At 41.4% G+C, this 17,155-nt stretch overlaps 1 protein-coding gene across 2 annotated transcripts in view; it reads left to right on the plus strand.

The window, feature by feature from the left end:
• Positions 1-17,155, plus strand: part of SOAT2 (sterol O-acyltransferase 2) — a 467,803-nt gene that overhangs the window by 263,198 nt on the left and 187,450 nt on the right. For both annotated transcript variants that reach the window (XM_085654643.1, XM_085654644.1), the window contains one exon: positions 12,877-12,952. In XM_085654643.1, the coding sequence (XP_085510769.1) occupies positions 12,877-12,952 (76 nt within the window). The remainder of the gene's footprint in view (positions 1-12,876; positions 12,953-17,155) is intronic.

Genomic DNA, 17,155 nt, shown 5'->3' on the forward strand with positions numbered 1-17,155 from the left:
ACCCACTTAGAGAGTTACACACCCAGTCACAGAATCCCACAGAGACTGACATACATTCTCAGAGACCCATGCCCCCACTCAGACATATCACTCAGACACTGAAGCCCCCACTAACTCATGCACTCATTCTTATATTCATGCACCAGTCATGAACTCATTCTATCATCTATGCACCACTTATGCATTCATTGTAACATCCATGCACCACTCATTCAATCATGCATACACCACTCATACACTCATGCAAATATTTATGCTCCAATCATACAGTCATGCAAACATCCAGGCAGCACTAATGTACTCATTGTAATATGCATGTACCACTCATGCACTCATTCAATCATCCATGCACCACTCATTTACTCATTCAAACATCCATTCTCCACTCATGCACTCATTAAATTATCCATGCACCACTCATACACTCATTCAGTCATCCATGCACCACTAATGTACTTGTTTAAACTCTGAATTACAGGGACGTTATAATAAGGAAATAAAATTCTAAAAACTACAGAAATTCACTGAAAAAAACAATGGTTACAGGGACGTTATAGTTAGGAAATAGAATTTAAAAAGTTTAGAAATTCACTGAAAAAACAAGGGTACAAGGACCTTATAGTTAGGCTCAGATTTTACTCCTACAAATCCAGGGAAATTCAACGCTATAGTTAGCTGAGCTAACCATAACTTACGCCCCTGCAATACACTGCTTATGACCTCACATATTACATCATTCATGACATGGTCAGTGAAATCACTCATGACATCTGAAATAACATCTGAAATGACATCACTGATGACATCTACCGCATTACTGATTACATCACTAATGGCATCATCCCAGAATCAATAACACACCCAGCTACACCCCTACATAACATCTCACATACCCGCTCCTACACAACCACAAACATTCCCATTTAGAAAGCCATACAAACAGTGACACACCTACTCATTGGTCCACAGAGCCACTAACACACCTACGCACCCATACAGCCACTAATACAACAACTAACTGACATATACAGTTGTATACTTACTCAAAGACCAATACAGTTACTCACATTTTCCAGTTATACAGACACTTACACACCCATACAGCCATTCTCACAGTGAATCAATTACCCATGCAGTTACTCACATACCTACTCACTCACCAATACAGTCACACATCCACTTACTTACCCATACAGTTACTCACACATCCATTCAATTACTCATAGATATGCTAACACATGTACTCACACACCTATACAATAACTGAAACAACAATATACTCTGATATATAACCTCTCTCACACTCACTTACCCATACATTCTGTCACATACCAATTTACTCACCCATACACCAATAAATACACCCGGTCACTCACCCATAGAGCCACTCCCACACCCATTCATGCACCCATACAGTCGCTCACATACCCTGTTACTGACCCAAACACTTATGTACCTCCACACTCACCCATTCAGCTACTCATGCACCCTCTCTTTCACCATTCATACCCACCGACACATCCAGTCACTCACCCATACAAAAACTCACACGCTCATATATACAGTCTCTCACATACCCACTTACTCTTCAAAACACCGCTAACATACCAACTCACTCACCCAAAAAAGCACTCCCATAGCCACTTACCTTAGTATATATGTTTAAGTCTCAATTAGTTTTAGAAAACACTCAGAATCACTGGATAATGTCATTTGCGATGTCATGAGGGATGTCATTTCAGATGTCATGAGTGATGTCACTGACCATGTCATGAGTGATGTAATATGTGAGGTCATAAGCAGAGCATTGCAGGGACGTAAGTTATAGTTAGCCTAGTCAACTGCAATGCTGATTTTCTCTGGTATTGTACAGGTAAAATCTGAGCCTAACTATAACATCCCTGTAATCTTAGTTTTTTTCAGTATATATATATATATTATATTATATTATATTATATTATATTATATTATATTATATTATATTATATTATATTATATTATATTATATTATATTATATTATATTATATTATATTATATTATATTATATTATTTTATATTACAGGTGTATGTGGATTTTCACCACTCGCAATGAGAGAGTCCACTCTCAAAACAAGTAATAGCGAGAAAGATTGCAGCTCAATTTTACTTTGTCACTCTAATGCTAGTTGACCCTTAAAGTTCACTGTCAGGTCATTTTACTGGGGAAGTTGCAACCATAACACGCGCACCAAAAGAAGTTCTCATGACCACACACTTCACATAGCAGATGTGATTGAACATTTTATAATTAATCTTACGGACATAACATATTAAATCTTCCTTAAAACTATAAAAGAACAACTATGAATGTAGTATTATTTATTGGTTGGAGTATTTATGGCAATTTAATTATGCTGTGCTTCAAGATGTAGATAACATAAGGTTATAAGCATGACATTTAGTGTGCAAGTTAAAGGTTGCTAAGGCTACTGTATGAATTTTTATTTCAGGCTCTAAAAATATCATGCAAATATGAGTGGGTTTTTTCAGCTTTAATTCTTAACCATAACTGCACTTTAACTGGTTTTAAGTTAATATCTAAGCCTTATCACACGTATGCTGTTTTTATAAACTAAGCAAACAATAACTTCACTTCAACCTTTATTTTTTATCAGATTTTTAATTTTATCACATACCACGTGTAGCAGTTCAGTTCCCTGCGCACAGCATGGCATTCGACAATGCACAGTGGGGGTTGGGCGCAGGCTCATTGCTCAAGCCGTTGCAGGCAGCCAACAAGTTTCAAGATCCTTTACCATGGGTTTGCATACCTTTAACCTGGGTTCACAGGCCTTGGGCACTGTGTGAGAAACCACAAACCCAGCCTCAGCTTTCTTTAACCCAAAGGCAACATTTGCATTTTATTTACTCTTAAAAAACATAGAATTCTGTTTAGGGCCCGCACCTGAGCCTGGGGGGTGAATGGATACTCTCTGTGCCCCCTTATGGCTCCTTCCTTTTAATAGTTCAGGAAGGGGGTGCTGAGTTACCATATCCTTTAATGACAGGTGCAACATTCTTCTTCAAGTTGAAACCAGCCAATCAGGGAGCTGGGGGTCCACAAACTCAGATATTGGTTGTAGACCCGAAATAGACAACATGAAAAAAACTTCTCCAATTAGATTTGAAGATTTTTTTTAATTTTGGTCTGAGGCTGATTCATGAACCTTGGTTTGAGGACCATTCAAGAGCTAATGGTCTAGATACTCTTATCTTGATTGACAGCTCCCTTAATTTGAGGCATACAAAAACAATTTTAGAAAACGAATTTCTCAAAAACAACTAAATGGATTTACACCAAATCAAGCAAAAGCACTTTACTGAGTAGTTCTATTTTCTTGCCAAAGTTGGTGTAATTCCTTTCAGCTATTTTTGCAGATACTCCTATGGGAATTAAACTGGGTAACGTTACTGTTTTGGTCCCTCCCCCTTGTCTTTGGGCCCTGCCTGATACGTCAGCATGAAACTTGCCATATCAGATTAACCTTTTCATTGAAAGGTTCTGTGCAGTTTTACAGAAGGGTGCCAATATATTAAGAAAAACCTTAAAATGCATCTCAATGGAAATTCAGACTCGACTGTTGAAATGTGTGTCAGAGGGACCTGTTATGTCTGCCAAGTGAAGACAAGTAAAGCTGTTGCACTGACAGCTCTCATAGGAGCAGTATTTGTTTCATCAATTTTTCTCCCTATAGAGTCCAGGCAATTGCTTTCTTTTACTATACGAACTATTGATGCTGGCTCCGGGTAATGGTACTTTATTCCTGCAGAAACAACACAGAATTTAGTTAAGGTGCTGCCTTTAAGGAAAGAGAAGCCAGGCCTGGGACCTTGCATTTTAAGTCTTGCAGGAGGCAAAGTTGGTGTCAGTAAGAGTTCTATTGCAGGTTCCAAAAGCCCAGAAAGCAAAGTCCTTGCTATAGAACTGTGACAAAGTGTCTGAAAAGTACAGAAGTTGATGTTGAAATCATAGGCTCTGGCATATCTTCTCATGAAGATTTCATTAAAAGTAATGATGCCAGGAGCATGACCTCTGCTTTGAATGCCTTGAATGGCTGGAATGATGTATGTGATGCAGGATGGACAGTGTGACCTTTTTCTAGGCACAATAACACTTACTGCTATAGCCAGAGAAGAGAGTGAAGGAAGTTCTGCTAGGAGCTCCACTAGTAATTGTGGCGAAGTTGGCACTGGCTTGGTTGGCACTGATACAGAAGGCATGGAGCCTTGTGGTGAAGTGTGTCTGGGAAAGGATCTAGGAGGAAATAGAAATGATGAAATAGTCGATGGTGATACATCAAAAGAAGATTATGCATGGAAAAACAAAACTCCAAATTTGAAGTCATAGGAATCCTTCTCATTTTTTCTCACTCACTCTGCAAACAATTCGAGCCTGTTTGATGTCGTAGGTGGTGTTGAATGGCTCAAGTCGAGACCTCCTTCAATGTTGATAGTGTTGGTGTCTGCAATGTCTAGTCCTTCCAAGACTTTGCCGTCAAGCGCCTCAAGTGCCACTATGTTGCAACTGCTCCTGTCTTCAACATTTACCAGGAACTGTGACATTTTTACATGCTTTAACTTCTCTCCAGATCTTCCTCTGGAGGAGTCCATGGAGACGCAAGCTATGATAGTGGGTCACCATCTTCATGCTTCTCAGACACTCCTTACATCGATTCTTGTCACTTGCGCTTGTCCTCTTGTAGACTATGTAGGCGAATCTTCTAGGTGTCCTTGAGGGTCATCCTTGACATCTTCTCACAGTTGAGACACCTCTCTGTATGATGGGAATCAGAGAGATATTGATTGTGAGGAGCAGTCTGCGACTTCTTCTTACCAGTGCTCCAGGATCCTTTTGTCAGGCTTCGGAATAAGGAACTGGAGCAAGCGTCACTGACAGTGCATGATGGAATACTGGTAGAATATGCTGCCTCAAAGGAGCAGCGTCTGAGTCACAGCCCCTTTATATAGCAGCCTATCTAGTATATTGCCATCATTTCTTTCACTTTTTTTTAAGGTTTGTGCATGTTTTTGGCACTATCTTTTCTTTAGAGACATTTCTAAATGATTTTTTTTTTTTTTAAAGAAACAATAAATGAAAATTGGCTAATATAGCCTTCAATAGGCTGTTAAATATGTTTAATTGTAGGAGGAAAATTTGACATTCATGGACAAAACTGTATATTTAATGTGCTCCATGATCATATGTATGGGTGGCATAATTCTCTGGCTGTGATTGTCAATTGAGACCCCTTAAAGGAGCATGACAGCTATTTATAGATACATATAGATACAAATATATCCCTTGTCTTCTGAGAGATTGTGTCAGTCTGCACCCAGTGATAATTTTTGTAGCTTTAAATTATTTCACCTTTATTTTATATACAGTTCTATGGTGTGACAATGTAACACGTTTTGGTTCTAAAACAAATTACTTCTACTTAGTATATCAATGCTAGATATTAAAAAAAAAGTTCAGATCATTGATATACACAGAAGAAGCCTGCCATGCCATAGTCTACTGGTGAAGAAAGACTATTAATATCAAATTAGGATCTTCCAAAGTGAAAAGCAATTTTTGTTTACAAATTCACTTATCAAATTCAAGCTTTTGGAAAGATCCTTCCTTCTTCGATTATATTAAGTACAATAGAACAAACTTAATTATTTGCCCCATACTGACAAATGTAATTAAAGGATTACTAACACCAAGCATTAGGGGGGAATTACTTGTCCAACTTTGTGTTGATTTAAGGCCTTTAAACGGTTTGATATGGAGGTCACATGTGCTGAAATTTTGGACTTGATCATGATATTGCATCTCTGCAATTATAAAGATAGTTATTATATGAATCTTTTTATGCAGAAGCAATTGCTTAATATTGCTTAATGCATGTGTGATGAAAGGTAAATTCAGTCTACTTTAGAAATTTCGAGATAAATTGTCAAAATATATATGTATGGGTACTTCCTTTATGGTAGAGACAATGTATTCCTTCTGTTACTATCATTAGTAACTCAAGAGGATTCACACAAGGCATAGAAGCCCAGTGAATAACTTGCACTCATGGCAGAGAAGCCAGCTGTCCGGAATAGTAATACATTAATTTATTGGTAATGCATTTCAGCGCATAATAAGTTTCATTTGGGGGTTGAAGAAAGCACTGCGTGCTGACATGCATTACCAATAAGTTAAATTATCACTAAACCGGAGTACAGGTTTCATTACGTTATGTTAATGTCATTTGTAGTTTGCGAGTTCAGCATCCAAATACCATGTAATGACGCCGTAGGCGGTAGAATTGTGCTGCTGGACTTTCAGTGGATGGATGGACACACACGCGCGCACACACACACACACACATGTGGCAGACAGAGATAGATACACATATAGATACAGACCTATAACGAATACCAAGAAACATTATACAGAAACTGGAGAGGGAGGCTGCCGACATGTATACCCTGTCTTGAGAGAACAGCACTTGGGCCAAAACATGAGTCTGTCTACTGCTACGGTTGGCAGCATTTCTAGAACATGCGGCCAACATCCCAGGGGAGCCAACAACACCATCCCTGAATCAAACAATTCATCAAGTATAGAGGTGGCACTCCAACAGATCAAGAACAAGCAAAAGAGTAGCATGGAGGGGGTTGCTATAATTGTAACCACAGAAACCCAGACTAATCTTATTTCTTGGAATGTGGCAAGCTTGGCAACAAAACCTGATCACCCTGAGTGGTGTAAACCTGATCACCCTGAGTGGTGTGAGTTTATTGCTCAGTTTGATTTTGGCCTCTTCCAAGAGACCTGGTACCTGCAACCCCTTTACCCCACAGGTTTTGTCAGTTTTACAAAGGCAGCTATATCGCCTTCGGGGAAGGGAAGACACTCAGGGGGCCTTACAGCCTGGGTGAGGACTACAGTGGAATGGGTGTTAAGAGAGGATAGGGTGTACTCCCCAAACTTATTGGGTGTTTGTCTCTCAACTCCCCTTGGCGAAACTCTTTATTTCTATAATATCTATTGTAGGTCTGCAGCTAATAACAACAAACCCATTGTTCTGGAGCACTTAAATGCTCATTTAGCCTCATTGCCCACTAGTGCCAGGAAAATTGTAGGTGGTGGCTTTGTTAATTTGAGCCCCTGAGCATAAAGTCGCCGTGCCCTTTGACAAATGAGGATGAACAGTGGTCTATTCCAGTACTGGAGTTTGAGCCAATTAGGAAATGGACAGCCACTGTAATAAAGATCAACGTATTGGTCTTAAACCAGGGGCTGCAAGCCTGTAACGGCAGATCCAATTCTGACAGGGCAGGGTCGCATACCTTCACTCGTATCACATCAACTAGTTTAATCATTTATTTCTTGCTGGATCTCAAACTATGGCCCTATTTAGAGCATATGATGGTTTTACCCCGGCAGGACGGCGACCACAGTGCCCAGTCTCTTAAGTTAAGATTAAATGTTAAAGGCCCAGTGGATATCTTTAGAGAGCAACTACACAGAAGCCTGAGAGTTTCCAGTAACAAGTGCAGGGTCAAACGGAGTAGTGTGGAGAACTCACAGAAGACCCTGGGCCAGATCTATAGAGCGGTGACTGATGGGATGGAGGGAGTGGTGTTGCTAACTCAAACGGGGGAGACGGCTGATCATTGCGGAGAATCACTGAAAATCACCAAGGGGCGTTTGAAAAACAAAAAAGTTTGTTTCATATTGAGGCCAGGCCAGCAGTAGAAAGAGAGCGACTTCTGTACTGGTACAACAAACAGTGCAGAGTGGCAAAATATAATCTAGTTTTAGCCATAAACACCCAAGACAGGGCCCTAATTCACGCAGCACTGGGGGCCCATAAACAGGCTATCAATGGAGCTAGAAAATAACGGAACGGGGAAGGTGGGAGAGCCTCTTATCCGCTGCCAAGCAAAAAGATCATCGTGCCTTTTGAAATTTAATGTCCCTTGGTTTCAGGGAAGGGCACTGTACTATAGTGACTAATATTGTAGCGAGCAACTGGGTAGCATACGTCTTTGAATTGTATGTACAGCCGAGTGAAACTCTTATCTACCCAGTTAAATCATTGAGCATAGGGCTTGTAAGACAGACATTTAGAAGTCTAGGGGAGGTAGATGATGGGATTGGGGGGGGGATGTCTGCCACAATCTTCTTAATTGGGAATGACCATAGCCTCTTTGAAATATCTGTAGCGGAAATTTGCGCAGCCATTAAGTGCATTGTTCCCAATAAAGCATCAGGATTGGATACAATTCTGGATGACTCTTTCTGGGATGAGGCGGACATTTTGGGAGCCTACTTTTCACCAATGTTCACAGCTTTTCTCCATGGGGCACCTCCGCCCCCAATGTGGGACGGGGCAGAAATTGTCCCCATTCATTAAAAGGGCCCTGTGAACTCCCCATCAACTACGGATCTATTAGCCTGCTTAATAGCTCTCAAAAGCTACTTTCCAGCATTTTACTCAGCAGACTACAGGATTGGATGGCGGATAATAACATCCTGTCCCAGTTGCAGGCAGGAGTTAGGAAAGCCACGAGTGCGGTCTACCAGGTGTTCCGACTCATGATGTTAATCTGGAAAAGTGTCACCCTGGGGGGAAGTCGCCTGCACATCCTATTCCTGGACCTCCGCTACGCCTTTGATTTAGTCAACTTTATGGTGGTTGCTGCAGGAGCGCTACAAGATATTATAGTGAGGCTGCACAACAATAACTATGACCAAGTTTGATGTGGGAAGGCGGGTGAGCTCACAGACCCATTTCCTGTCAATAGATGAGTTAGGCAGGTGTGCGTTCTTGCCCCCATGTTATTCTCACTCTACATCAACGGCCTTATAAAGCACCTAGATAAGGGTGATAATGATGCCCCTAAACCGGCAGACATGAGGATTCTGCCCTCATGTTTGCCAATGATACCCTCCTCATTTCCAAATCACCCATGGGCCTCCAAACATTATTGGGCCACTTTGAACATTTTTGCATAATACGGGCCTTGAAATAAATGTGGCCAAAACCAAACTAATGGTAATAAACTTAGGTTGCAAATCCAGGGCAAATCCGACTTTGGCAGGAAAGCCACTGGAGAGAGTGCAAACAGTCACCTATCTGGGCATTACATTAACAGAGCAGGGAGAGTGGCAGGTACACATTATGCAGCGCAGATTAAGACTAGAGCAAGTAGCAGGAAGTATTAGAAAGCTGGCCCATAACTCTGTGTTCCGACCGGCACAGCCAGCACTACAGGTCTATTACCATCAAACCCTGGGGATGACGCAGAATTGTGGAGCCATCTAGACGTCTCTTCGCTAGAATTGGCAGAAAAACAATTTCTGTGAACATTAGTAGGTGTTCCTATAAGTAAGCCTTCGTTGCCACTAAGGCTTGATTTAAGGTTGAAACCCCTTTCAGACAAAGTTGGTCTCTGTTCCATTCTCTTCTGGAGGAGGATTTAGCCCACTCCAGAGCTCCGCCCTTACTCAGATGGATTAGAAATACTCAGGCTGGTGGGTTCAAGTAAAATACCTTGGATGAAGCATATTAAAGCCACCTTGGGGGAGATCAGGATACCATCATTGTGGCGTGCCCCAGAGGGGCTAGGTCAATTTCTAAGAGCAATATTAAATTAGTATATTGGCAGCACCGAAAGTCCTTAACACTCAAAAGTCTGACACGGCTCTCTGACCGATACCCTTTTCTTAATTAAAGGCTCAGTCACTAGAGATTTCATGGATGAGATCGAACCACCCCAAGCGAGGCGCTTGTTCCTACTACCTCCTTATCGGACCCTGCTCCTCCGTTTGTTAACTACCAAATGGAATAAATCCTCATTGGTGGATAAACAGTTGTGTCCAGGCTTCGGGGCCTCTAAGGAGATCTGTAGAACATGTAATGTTGTTCTGCCCAGCCTACTTAACCAGTAGGCATCAATCATTTTTCATCAATCTGCTGGAATTTGGGGATTAGAATATATAAATCCGTCCCAAGGATATTAAAAACCAACTGTAGTAAACCATTGGATGTTGCTCTCTCCTGTTGGCTATGTGGATGATAAGGGCTAAACCTAGCACCTTAAATGGCTAAATATCTGGTGTTATTCTATTAATGTGCGTACACATATCAAAAGTGCATTTTTAATGTTGTATTTTATTCTGAACCCTTATTCTCTGTTCACACGACCTTACATTTATTGCACTCTGATTATTAATGTTTTATAATTGCTATTTATGTGATTTTATGTGCTTGAGCCAAAATAAAATTTGAAGGACGACGATACAGACATATAGATGTAGATACAGCTATATAGACAAAATATCCGGCTATAGAGGCACATATTAAAATAACTGACGCTCATAGCACCAGTGTTGTGCTGTTATGGTTAGGTCAAAGTTTTAATGGGAAAGATATGTTTTGTTTTCTTGTAAACTTGGATGCTGTTCTAAGAGGCTACACATATTTTTCTGAAAAAAGTACATCCACTTTGGGTTCTCCATGGGAAATTTTGTGGAGGTCCGTATAGTGGAGGCTAAGGAAAAAAGGACGGGATTGTAGTTGCATTTCCTAATTTAATTCTGATAAGATGTATTGCTCCACGATGCAGGGAAAACAATGATGAAATGCTGAAAATACACATTTGGCAAGAAGATAGAACTGTATTTGAAGAAGTGCCTTTGCTTTGTTTGATTTAAATCGGTTCCGTAGTTTTCAAGAAATTAGCTTTTAAAAGGGTGCTTTCTTTGGGTATGAAGAGGTTACATTTTAGAGATAGCTACAACTTTAATTCACAAATCCTCTGTGAATGAATGACTCTAATTAAAAAAATAAAAGCACCGCATTAACTAGGGAGCTTTTTCTCCCATCATGCACTGCTGGTTCCTGAAAGTGTGCACTCCAACCCTCTAGGAACATGTCTGTTGCAATAACAAATTGAGCTTCCTTTTGGATAAAAGACAATCCCACGTAGTATTGTTGTGTCCACCATGGTATGGCTTTTCTCATTTGGCTTGTCACCTTTAAGAGTTTGTTGAACGATCCCTCTAACTGTAGCCACTGTTTGATGAGTTTCCTCTTGAAAGGTTTCATGTGCAGGCAGCTCTGTAGGATCAAAGGGATGCAGGTGGACATCATCCCTAAAAAAGAACATGAAGAGACGGACTGTGACTAATTTTTCTTTTTATAATTTCCTGGTCAAAATAGTTAGGCATTCCACTCCCTCTTTAGATGAAAACGCTTTGTGCAGAATGGCAAAACGTAATCCTTCTGTGAGGGATTAAGGATGATTTCTCCTTAAGTAAGGCCAAATCTGTTAAAGAGCTGCAAGCAGTCTCTGGTAGATGCTTTTGTGGCTTTGGGGGAATTTCCTTTGATTAATCAATTATCTAGATATGGGAAAATGTGATGGCCTTGCTTTCTAAGATGTGCTGCTACTGGAGCTATTCACTCTGTGAATATCCTTGGGGTCGTCTTGGGTTCGAACGGTAGGACTTTGAACTGATAGTGGTGACCAGCAACTGCGAATTTCGAGTATTTGCGATGATTGGGGTATATTGGCATATAGAAATATGCATTCTTTAGGACCAGAGATGTCTTGTAATCCCCTTGTTGTAGTAGTTGGAGCATTTCTTGCAAAGCCACCATACAAAATATTTGTTTCTTGAGAAACGTGTGTAGATTCCGCAGATTTAGAACTGGCCTTCATTTTCACAATTTCTTCTTTATAAAGAAAAGTGAGAATAACCCCCTAAATTTCGCAGGGATTTGGGGAATTGTTCTATTGTTTCTCTTTGTAACATAGTGCAATTCCCAGATTGCAACAGATTCAGATGTTGATGGAGCCCGGTGGTTGGTGGTGTAGGTGGTGGTTTCAGAATAAATTACAGTGTGTGGCTAAATTGTATGAGGTACAACACCCAGTGATCCGATGTTATATAAACCCATTGTCTGTAACAAGACAAGAATTTATCCTCTTACAGGTATTCATGGATTGATTGTGACTGTCACTTTCGTAGTACTACTGGTGTCTTGAGTGTTTTACGCCCTAGACTAATCTGTAGATTTTCTTTGGGGAACCTCAGTAAGCTGTAGGACCTGGGTAAGTAATGATACAAAAACCCAATTGGTCCCAACGGAATTGCTTCAAGTAAAACAGTCAATTGTACCCAAGACAAATGTTAATAACAAATGTTTTGAATTAAATAAATTCACATTTTTTATATTAAATTTCATTAGTAAATGAATTTGTATAATACACTATTTATAGTGGAGTTGCTCCAAAGTGAGTAGAAATAGGGTGCTGGGAGTGCCTGTGAGTAGGTAAGGAAAAGTAAGGAATTAGAGTGCCAATATACACAGACTGGAAATGTTTAATATTGTAATGTACGTTTAATGTGGAACTGCATTGCACTTGAAGAAAGTAAAAAGAAGGATGTATGGAAATAAATACAGTCTTGAACATAACCAATTGAGGTGAGAACAGATTACATATGTTGTATTAACCAACAACGCTGTGCAAGTTTGAACCCAAGTTGCCAATTGGGACTTGGCCACTTACACATTTCATACCACATGTCAGGCAGATATCTGCCATAAGTGGCACACAAATCAGTTTGATAAAAAAAATCTCAAAATGAAATATTCTAAAACGGAATGCACAATCTACTACTATAGTAACTTTCTGTTTTCCCATCAATGAACTTTTCAATAAAGGTAAAAAACACTTAATAGAAAAGGAATGTGAAAAAGGGAGAGAAGTAACAACTCAGAAAGTAATTGGTCTATCATAGCTCTGAGATGAACAGTTTATGAGACATTTCTTCTTTTCTGCAGATTCGATTCCTGATGAAAAGCCACTCCTTCATTAGAGAAGCTGTCCCTGTGGTCTTGCACACAAACCTTGCAGATGGTGAGTTAGTCTTCGCTCAGATGGTTTCTAGTAAAAATTCAAGATCAGAATTTTATGGAGCTATAGCCGCAAGCCTCCCTTGAAAGGGCATACATGGATACTTCCTTAGTATATGCCCTCGTAACTCTTTGATACATGAAGGGCTAGCACAGTTTAGATCCTATAAATGGGCACTACATTAACAATGCACAGAGGGCCAATGAAAGGATTTAGAACTAGTATGAGATGTAAAGATGGGTATAGGACAGGCAGGGGAAGTGGCCTGTGAGGCCAACATGGCGGACGCAAATTCATGCTCCTGATATAAGCTGTACATCCCAAGTATATTTTTGGATAGGCTTCCAGCACATTTGGTTGTCCTCAATACTGGCAATCCCCCCTCCTCCAAGAATAAGTTAGGACAGTTCATGTACAAGTTGGGGTGGCTGGCCGTTTGCTATCTGCCTGGTTTTGTTTACTACTGTCCACAATCTCTCACTCCCTCCGACCTAACGTCTACTCCCTGGAGGCCCTAGGCAACACGTACACTCATGACAGGTACCCCTAGTAAGCTTCTCTTTTCAAAACTGATGGTTGTTTCGAATTTCAATTCAAACACATTCATATCCTGGAATATTTGAGGAATGCACACAGCTAGCTGGGGCTATAAGATCCACTCCTATCTTAAAAATAGGGGGACAAAAATAGCATTCCTATAGGAGACACACATCACTACATCTGAAGGGTCCAGACTTCAAAAAAGATGGCAGGTTCAAATTCACTCCACTAACTACTCAACATTTGCTAGATGCACATTAATCTGGTTCTGGGAAGGGATCATTCTATGTGAAAGCCACCATCATCGACCCCAAAGACATATGCAAAGGTGCTGGATGGTGTATATGCCCCAGCTCAGAACAGTCAGCCTTCTTAAAGTGACTTTTAAACTCATTAGGGATTTAGGCCCACCTTCACTGAGTGCTGGGTGGAGACTTCAATGCAGTCTTGAACACCATTCTTGACAGATCACATTCACCACTACCTTCAGCCCAACCACTAGCAATGTCCGCTACTTCATTAATTGACTAAGGAACTGGTCATTAGTAGTGGAGACAACACAGCCACAGGTGCTGACTATACTCCTTTTACTCTGCCCCACATGACCTTTATGTCAGCCTCAATTTGATACTATGTTCAATTTGCTTGTGCACAACATGTTTTAACTTGGATTACCTGATCCAGTCCATATCGGATCATAGCTTACTTACTACCTCACTTCTACGTGCCACCCAAGCAATTCGTATAGCTTTGGTGGCTGGAATACTCTGAATTGTCACACTTGTAGGAGTGTGAGGATTAATAGTTCTGTTGGTACTGTCACTGGCAGCACTGACAGGGGCAATGGATGGTGCATCCAGCAGTGGCCTACTGACCATAGCCCTGGCACTCATTTTTCTTTTTACAAATTAAGCACTGCCCCCATTCCCACATGGCACCTCCTGGGTTCAGCCTTAGAGGATCTTCCATTTCGAGAGTCCTTAGCATCATGTATATGAGACTACTCTGAGGTCAGCAAGAGCTCAACTACCTCTTGCACAACCGAATGGGATACCTTTGAAGTGGTTATCCGGGGCTGGCTACTGCATACACAAGACCTAGAGTGCTCGCAAGACATTAGGAAAGAACCTCACCAAGGCCAAATAAATAACTAAAGACATCAAACATCTGATAGTTATCAATCATGACCTCCATCCTGCACTGCACTCAGTCTGCTCTCGAAAGGCCTTCGTTCTCAAGAGATGCAGATGCCTAGACTACTCCTAATACATGTTCCACGTTCACAGTTAGGGGTATAAGGTGGGATGACTGCTGCATTGGCTTGCCACCTATGACACCTTACTCGCCCCAATGACTAAACTAAAAACCCAGCCTAGTACTCTATCACTTATGCAATCTCAGATCCTCCAAACTTTCAAAGTTTACTATAGCCGGCTACATAGCGAACCCCTGGGTGACCTATAATCTCATATCACTGCTTTTCTCCAAGATCTACATTAACTCCAGGGGGTGCACCATGACAGGGAAGAAATTCATGTTCCACTTGTGCCTCAATTGATCAAAGCAGCCATCTGTGACTTAACAGCGAGCAAGATGCCCGGAAAGGATAGCCTTCCATTACATTTCTACCAGACCTATTGGCCCTCAAACTGGCTATGCTCCACCAGGTATCCCTGACCAACGGCCACCTCCCACGATCCCTCAGAGAGGTACTCCTGGGCCCTATTCTAAAAACTAGATGCTCTCCCAGAGATCCATCCTCATTCAGGCCTATTGCTGTTTTAAATTATGACTATAAAATACTTGAGAAAGTCCTAGTCTTCCATATTTTACCTATAGTACAACAACTAATTCATCCTGACCCAAATGGCTTCTACTTCATACCACATAAGAGCAGTTCTTCAAGCATCAGACGTGGCCCCGCACTGCAAATCTCACCTTACTTTTTTTAAGTCCTTTGGAGCTTTCACTTTGGGCCCGCACTCTGTATTATTCAGGTACTCTATGCGAGCCAGTCTACGCAAATTCAGGTGGGCAAGCTTATTTCCCCTCCCATGAAGGTCAGCAGGGGACACCCCCTATTTCCTCCACTCAAAGCCTTAGCAATTGAGCCACTGTCGATCTGATTCAGGGATAGTGGTGCAACTTGGGGTATTCCATTGGCAGATGAAACTCATTCAACCTCCATATATGCTGATGATCTTCTTATCTATCTCTGAGGTTTCAAGGGTAATACCACTGAGGTAGCCCAACTCTTTAAATACTTCGCCACTGCATCTAGTTTTCTAGTTAACTGGTCCAAATCTTGTATATTTTGATTCATGCTTAAACATCACAGAGGTCCCAATAGAAACAGGAGGAGGCCCTCTTCATTGCAAGCAAAACACTTTCCGATACTTAGGGGTTAACATCTACCACACTGAAAAATACCTCTCAGATGGACATTTGACCAATGTGGTTGTGGCCCTCACCTCCTAGGTAGCATTGTGCAGGACTCAATTGGACGTATCTCCCGCTCAAAAAAGGCCTTACTACCTACCCCACTATATAATTTCTCTAATCTATCTCTCACCCTCCCAGCAAGGTTCTTATAGTGAATGGATACACTAGTAGGAGAACTAATGTGGCACAGAGGTAGAGTGGCCATGTCCAAGCTCAAGCTCCCAGCTGAGGGGGGGGGCCTGGGGAAAACTCCACTTGGATTTGTACTACCTCACAACTGTCTGATATGGTTTGGCAGATGGCTTTAGGGTCTTTTCTTAGAATAAACATGTACTGCATCTCGCCCACTTTGAAAAGGATTAATTGAATGCTCACATGCTCCGTGAGACCTCACCCCATCCTCAACTCCTTCCAGTCTCACTTTGGTGGTATGTGTGTGCCATACTTCTCATGCAGAGTGCGACTCTGTACACTCTATCGATCCCCCTACAGGGCCTCAGGGATCAACTGCCTCCAGTGGGCAAAAGGCGCTCACCCAATAGCATTCATCAAATTTAATGACAGTAGGAGACTCCTTTAAGGAGGGCCTTTTATTACCATTTGACAAGTTGGTTGCCTGCTTTGATCTCCATACAGGTCAATTCCTAACATATTGTAATATCCCTCTGCAAATTCAGGTCCATAACTGACACCGACCAGAGCCACGCTCTTTTGTTCAGGCCATGCATAGTATGGGCCATGGATGCAGTGATATCGTCTAGTTCTAGAAGGCCTCTATTGATTGATACAGAATGAGATAAGTGAGAAACAGAGGCAGGTTGAGTGTTTCATGAAAAAATTGGTCAAAATCCCTAGCCCTTCCACACTACAGTTCCCGGAATACCAAGTTCAAACAGATACAGTTTTTTATCCACCGCAGGGCGTATCTTTCTTAATATTATCATTGATTTATAGAGCGCACAGCCATCCAACAGGGTTTCCCGGCGCTGGACAGGGCAGCAGGCAGAGCCGCAAGGCGGCTAAATAGCAGCTCCGAGATAGAGATTCAGGCTTGGTGGCTAAAGAGGAAAGTCTTTAGGTTCTTACGGAAGGTTAGCAGAGAGTGACAGTTCCTGAGCCCAACTGGAAGAGAGTTCCCGAGTTTGAGGCCCAAGTAAGAAAACGAGCGGCCTTTCATGCGAGCAAGGTGGAACCTGGGTACTGAGAAAAGTAAGAGGCTGGATG

Source organism: Triturus cristatus, chromosome 4_1 (assembly GCF_964204655.1).
Source record: "Triturus cristatus chromosome 4_1, aTriCri1.1, whole genome shotgun sequence".
NCBI classification, from domain to species: Eukaryota; Metazoa; Chordata; class Amphibia; order Caudata; family Salamandridae; genus Triturus; species Triturus cristatus.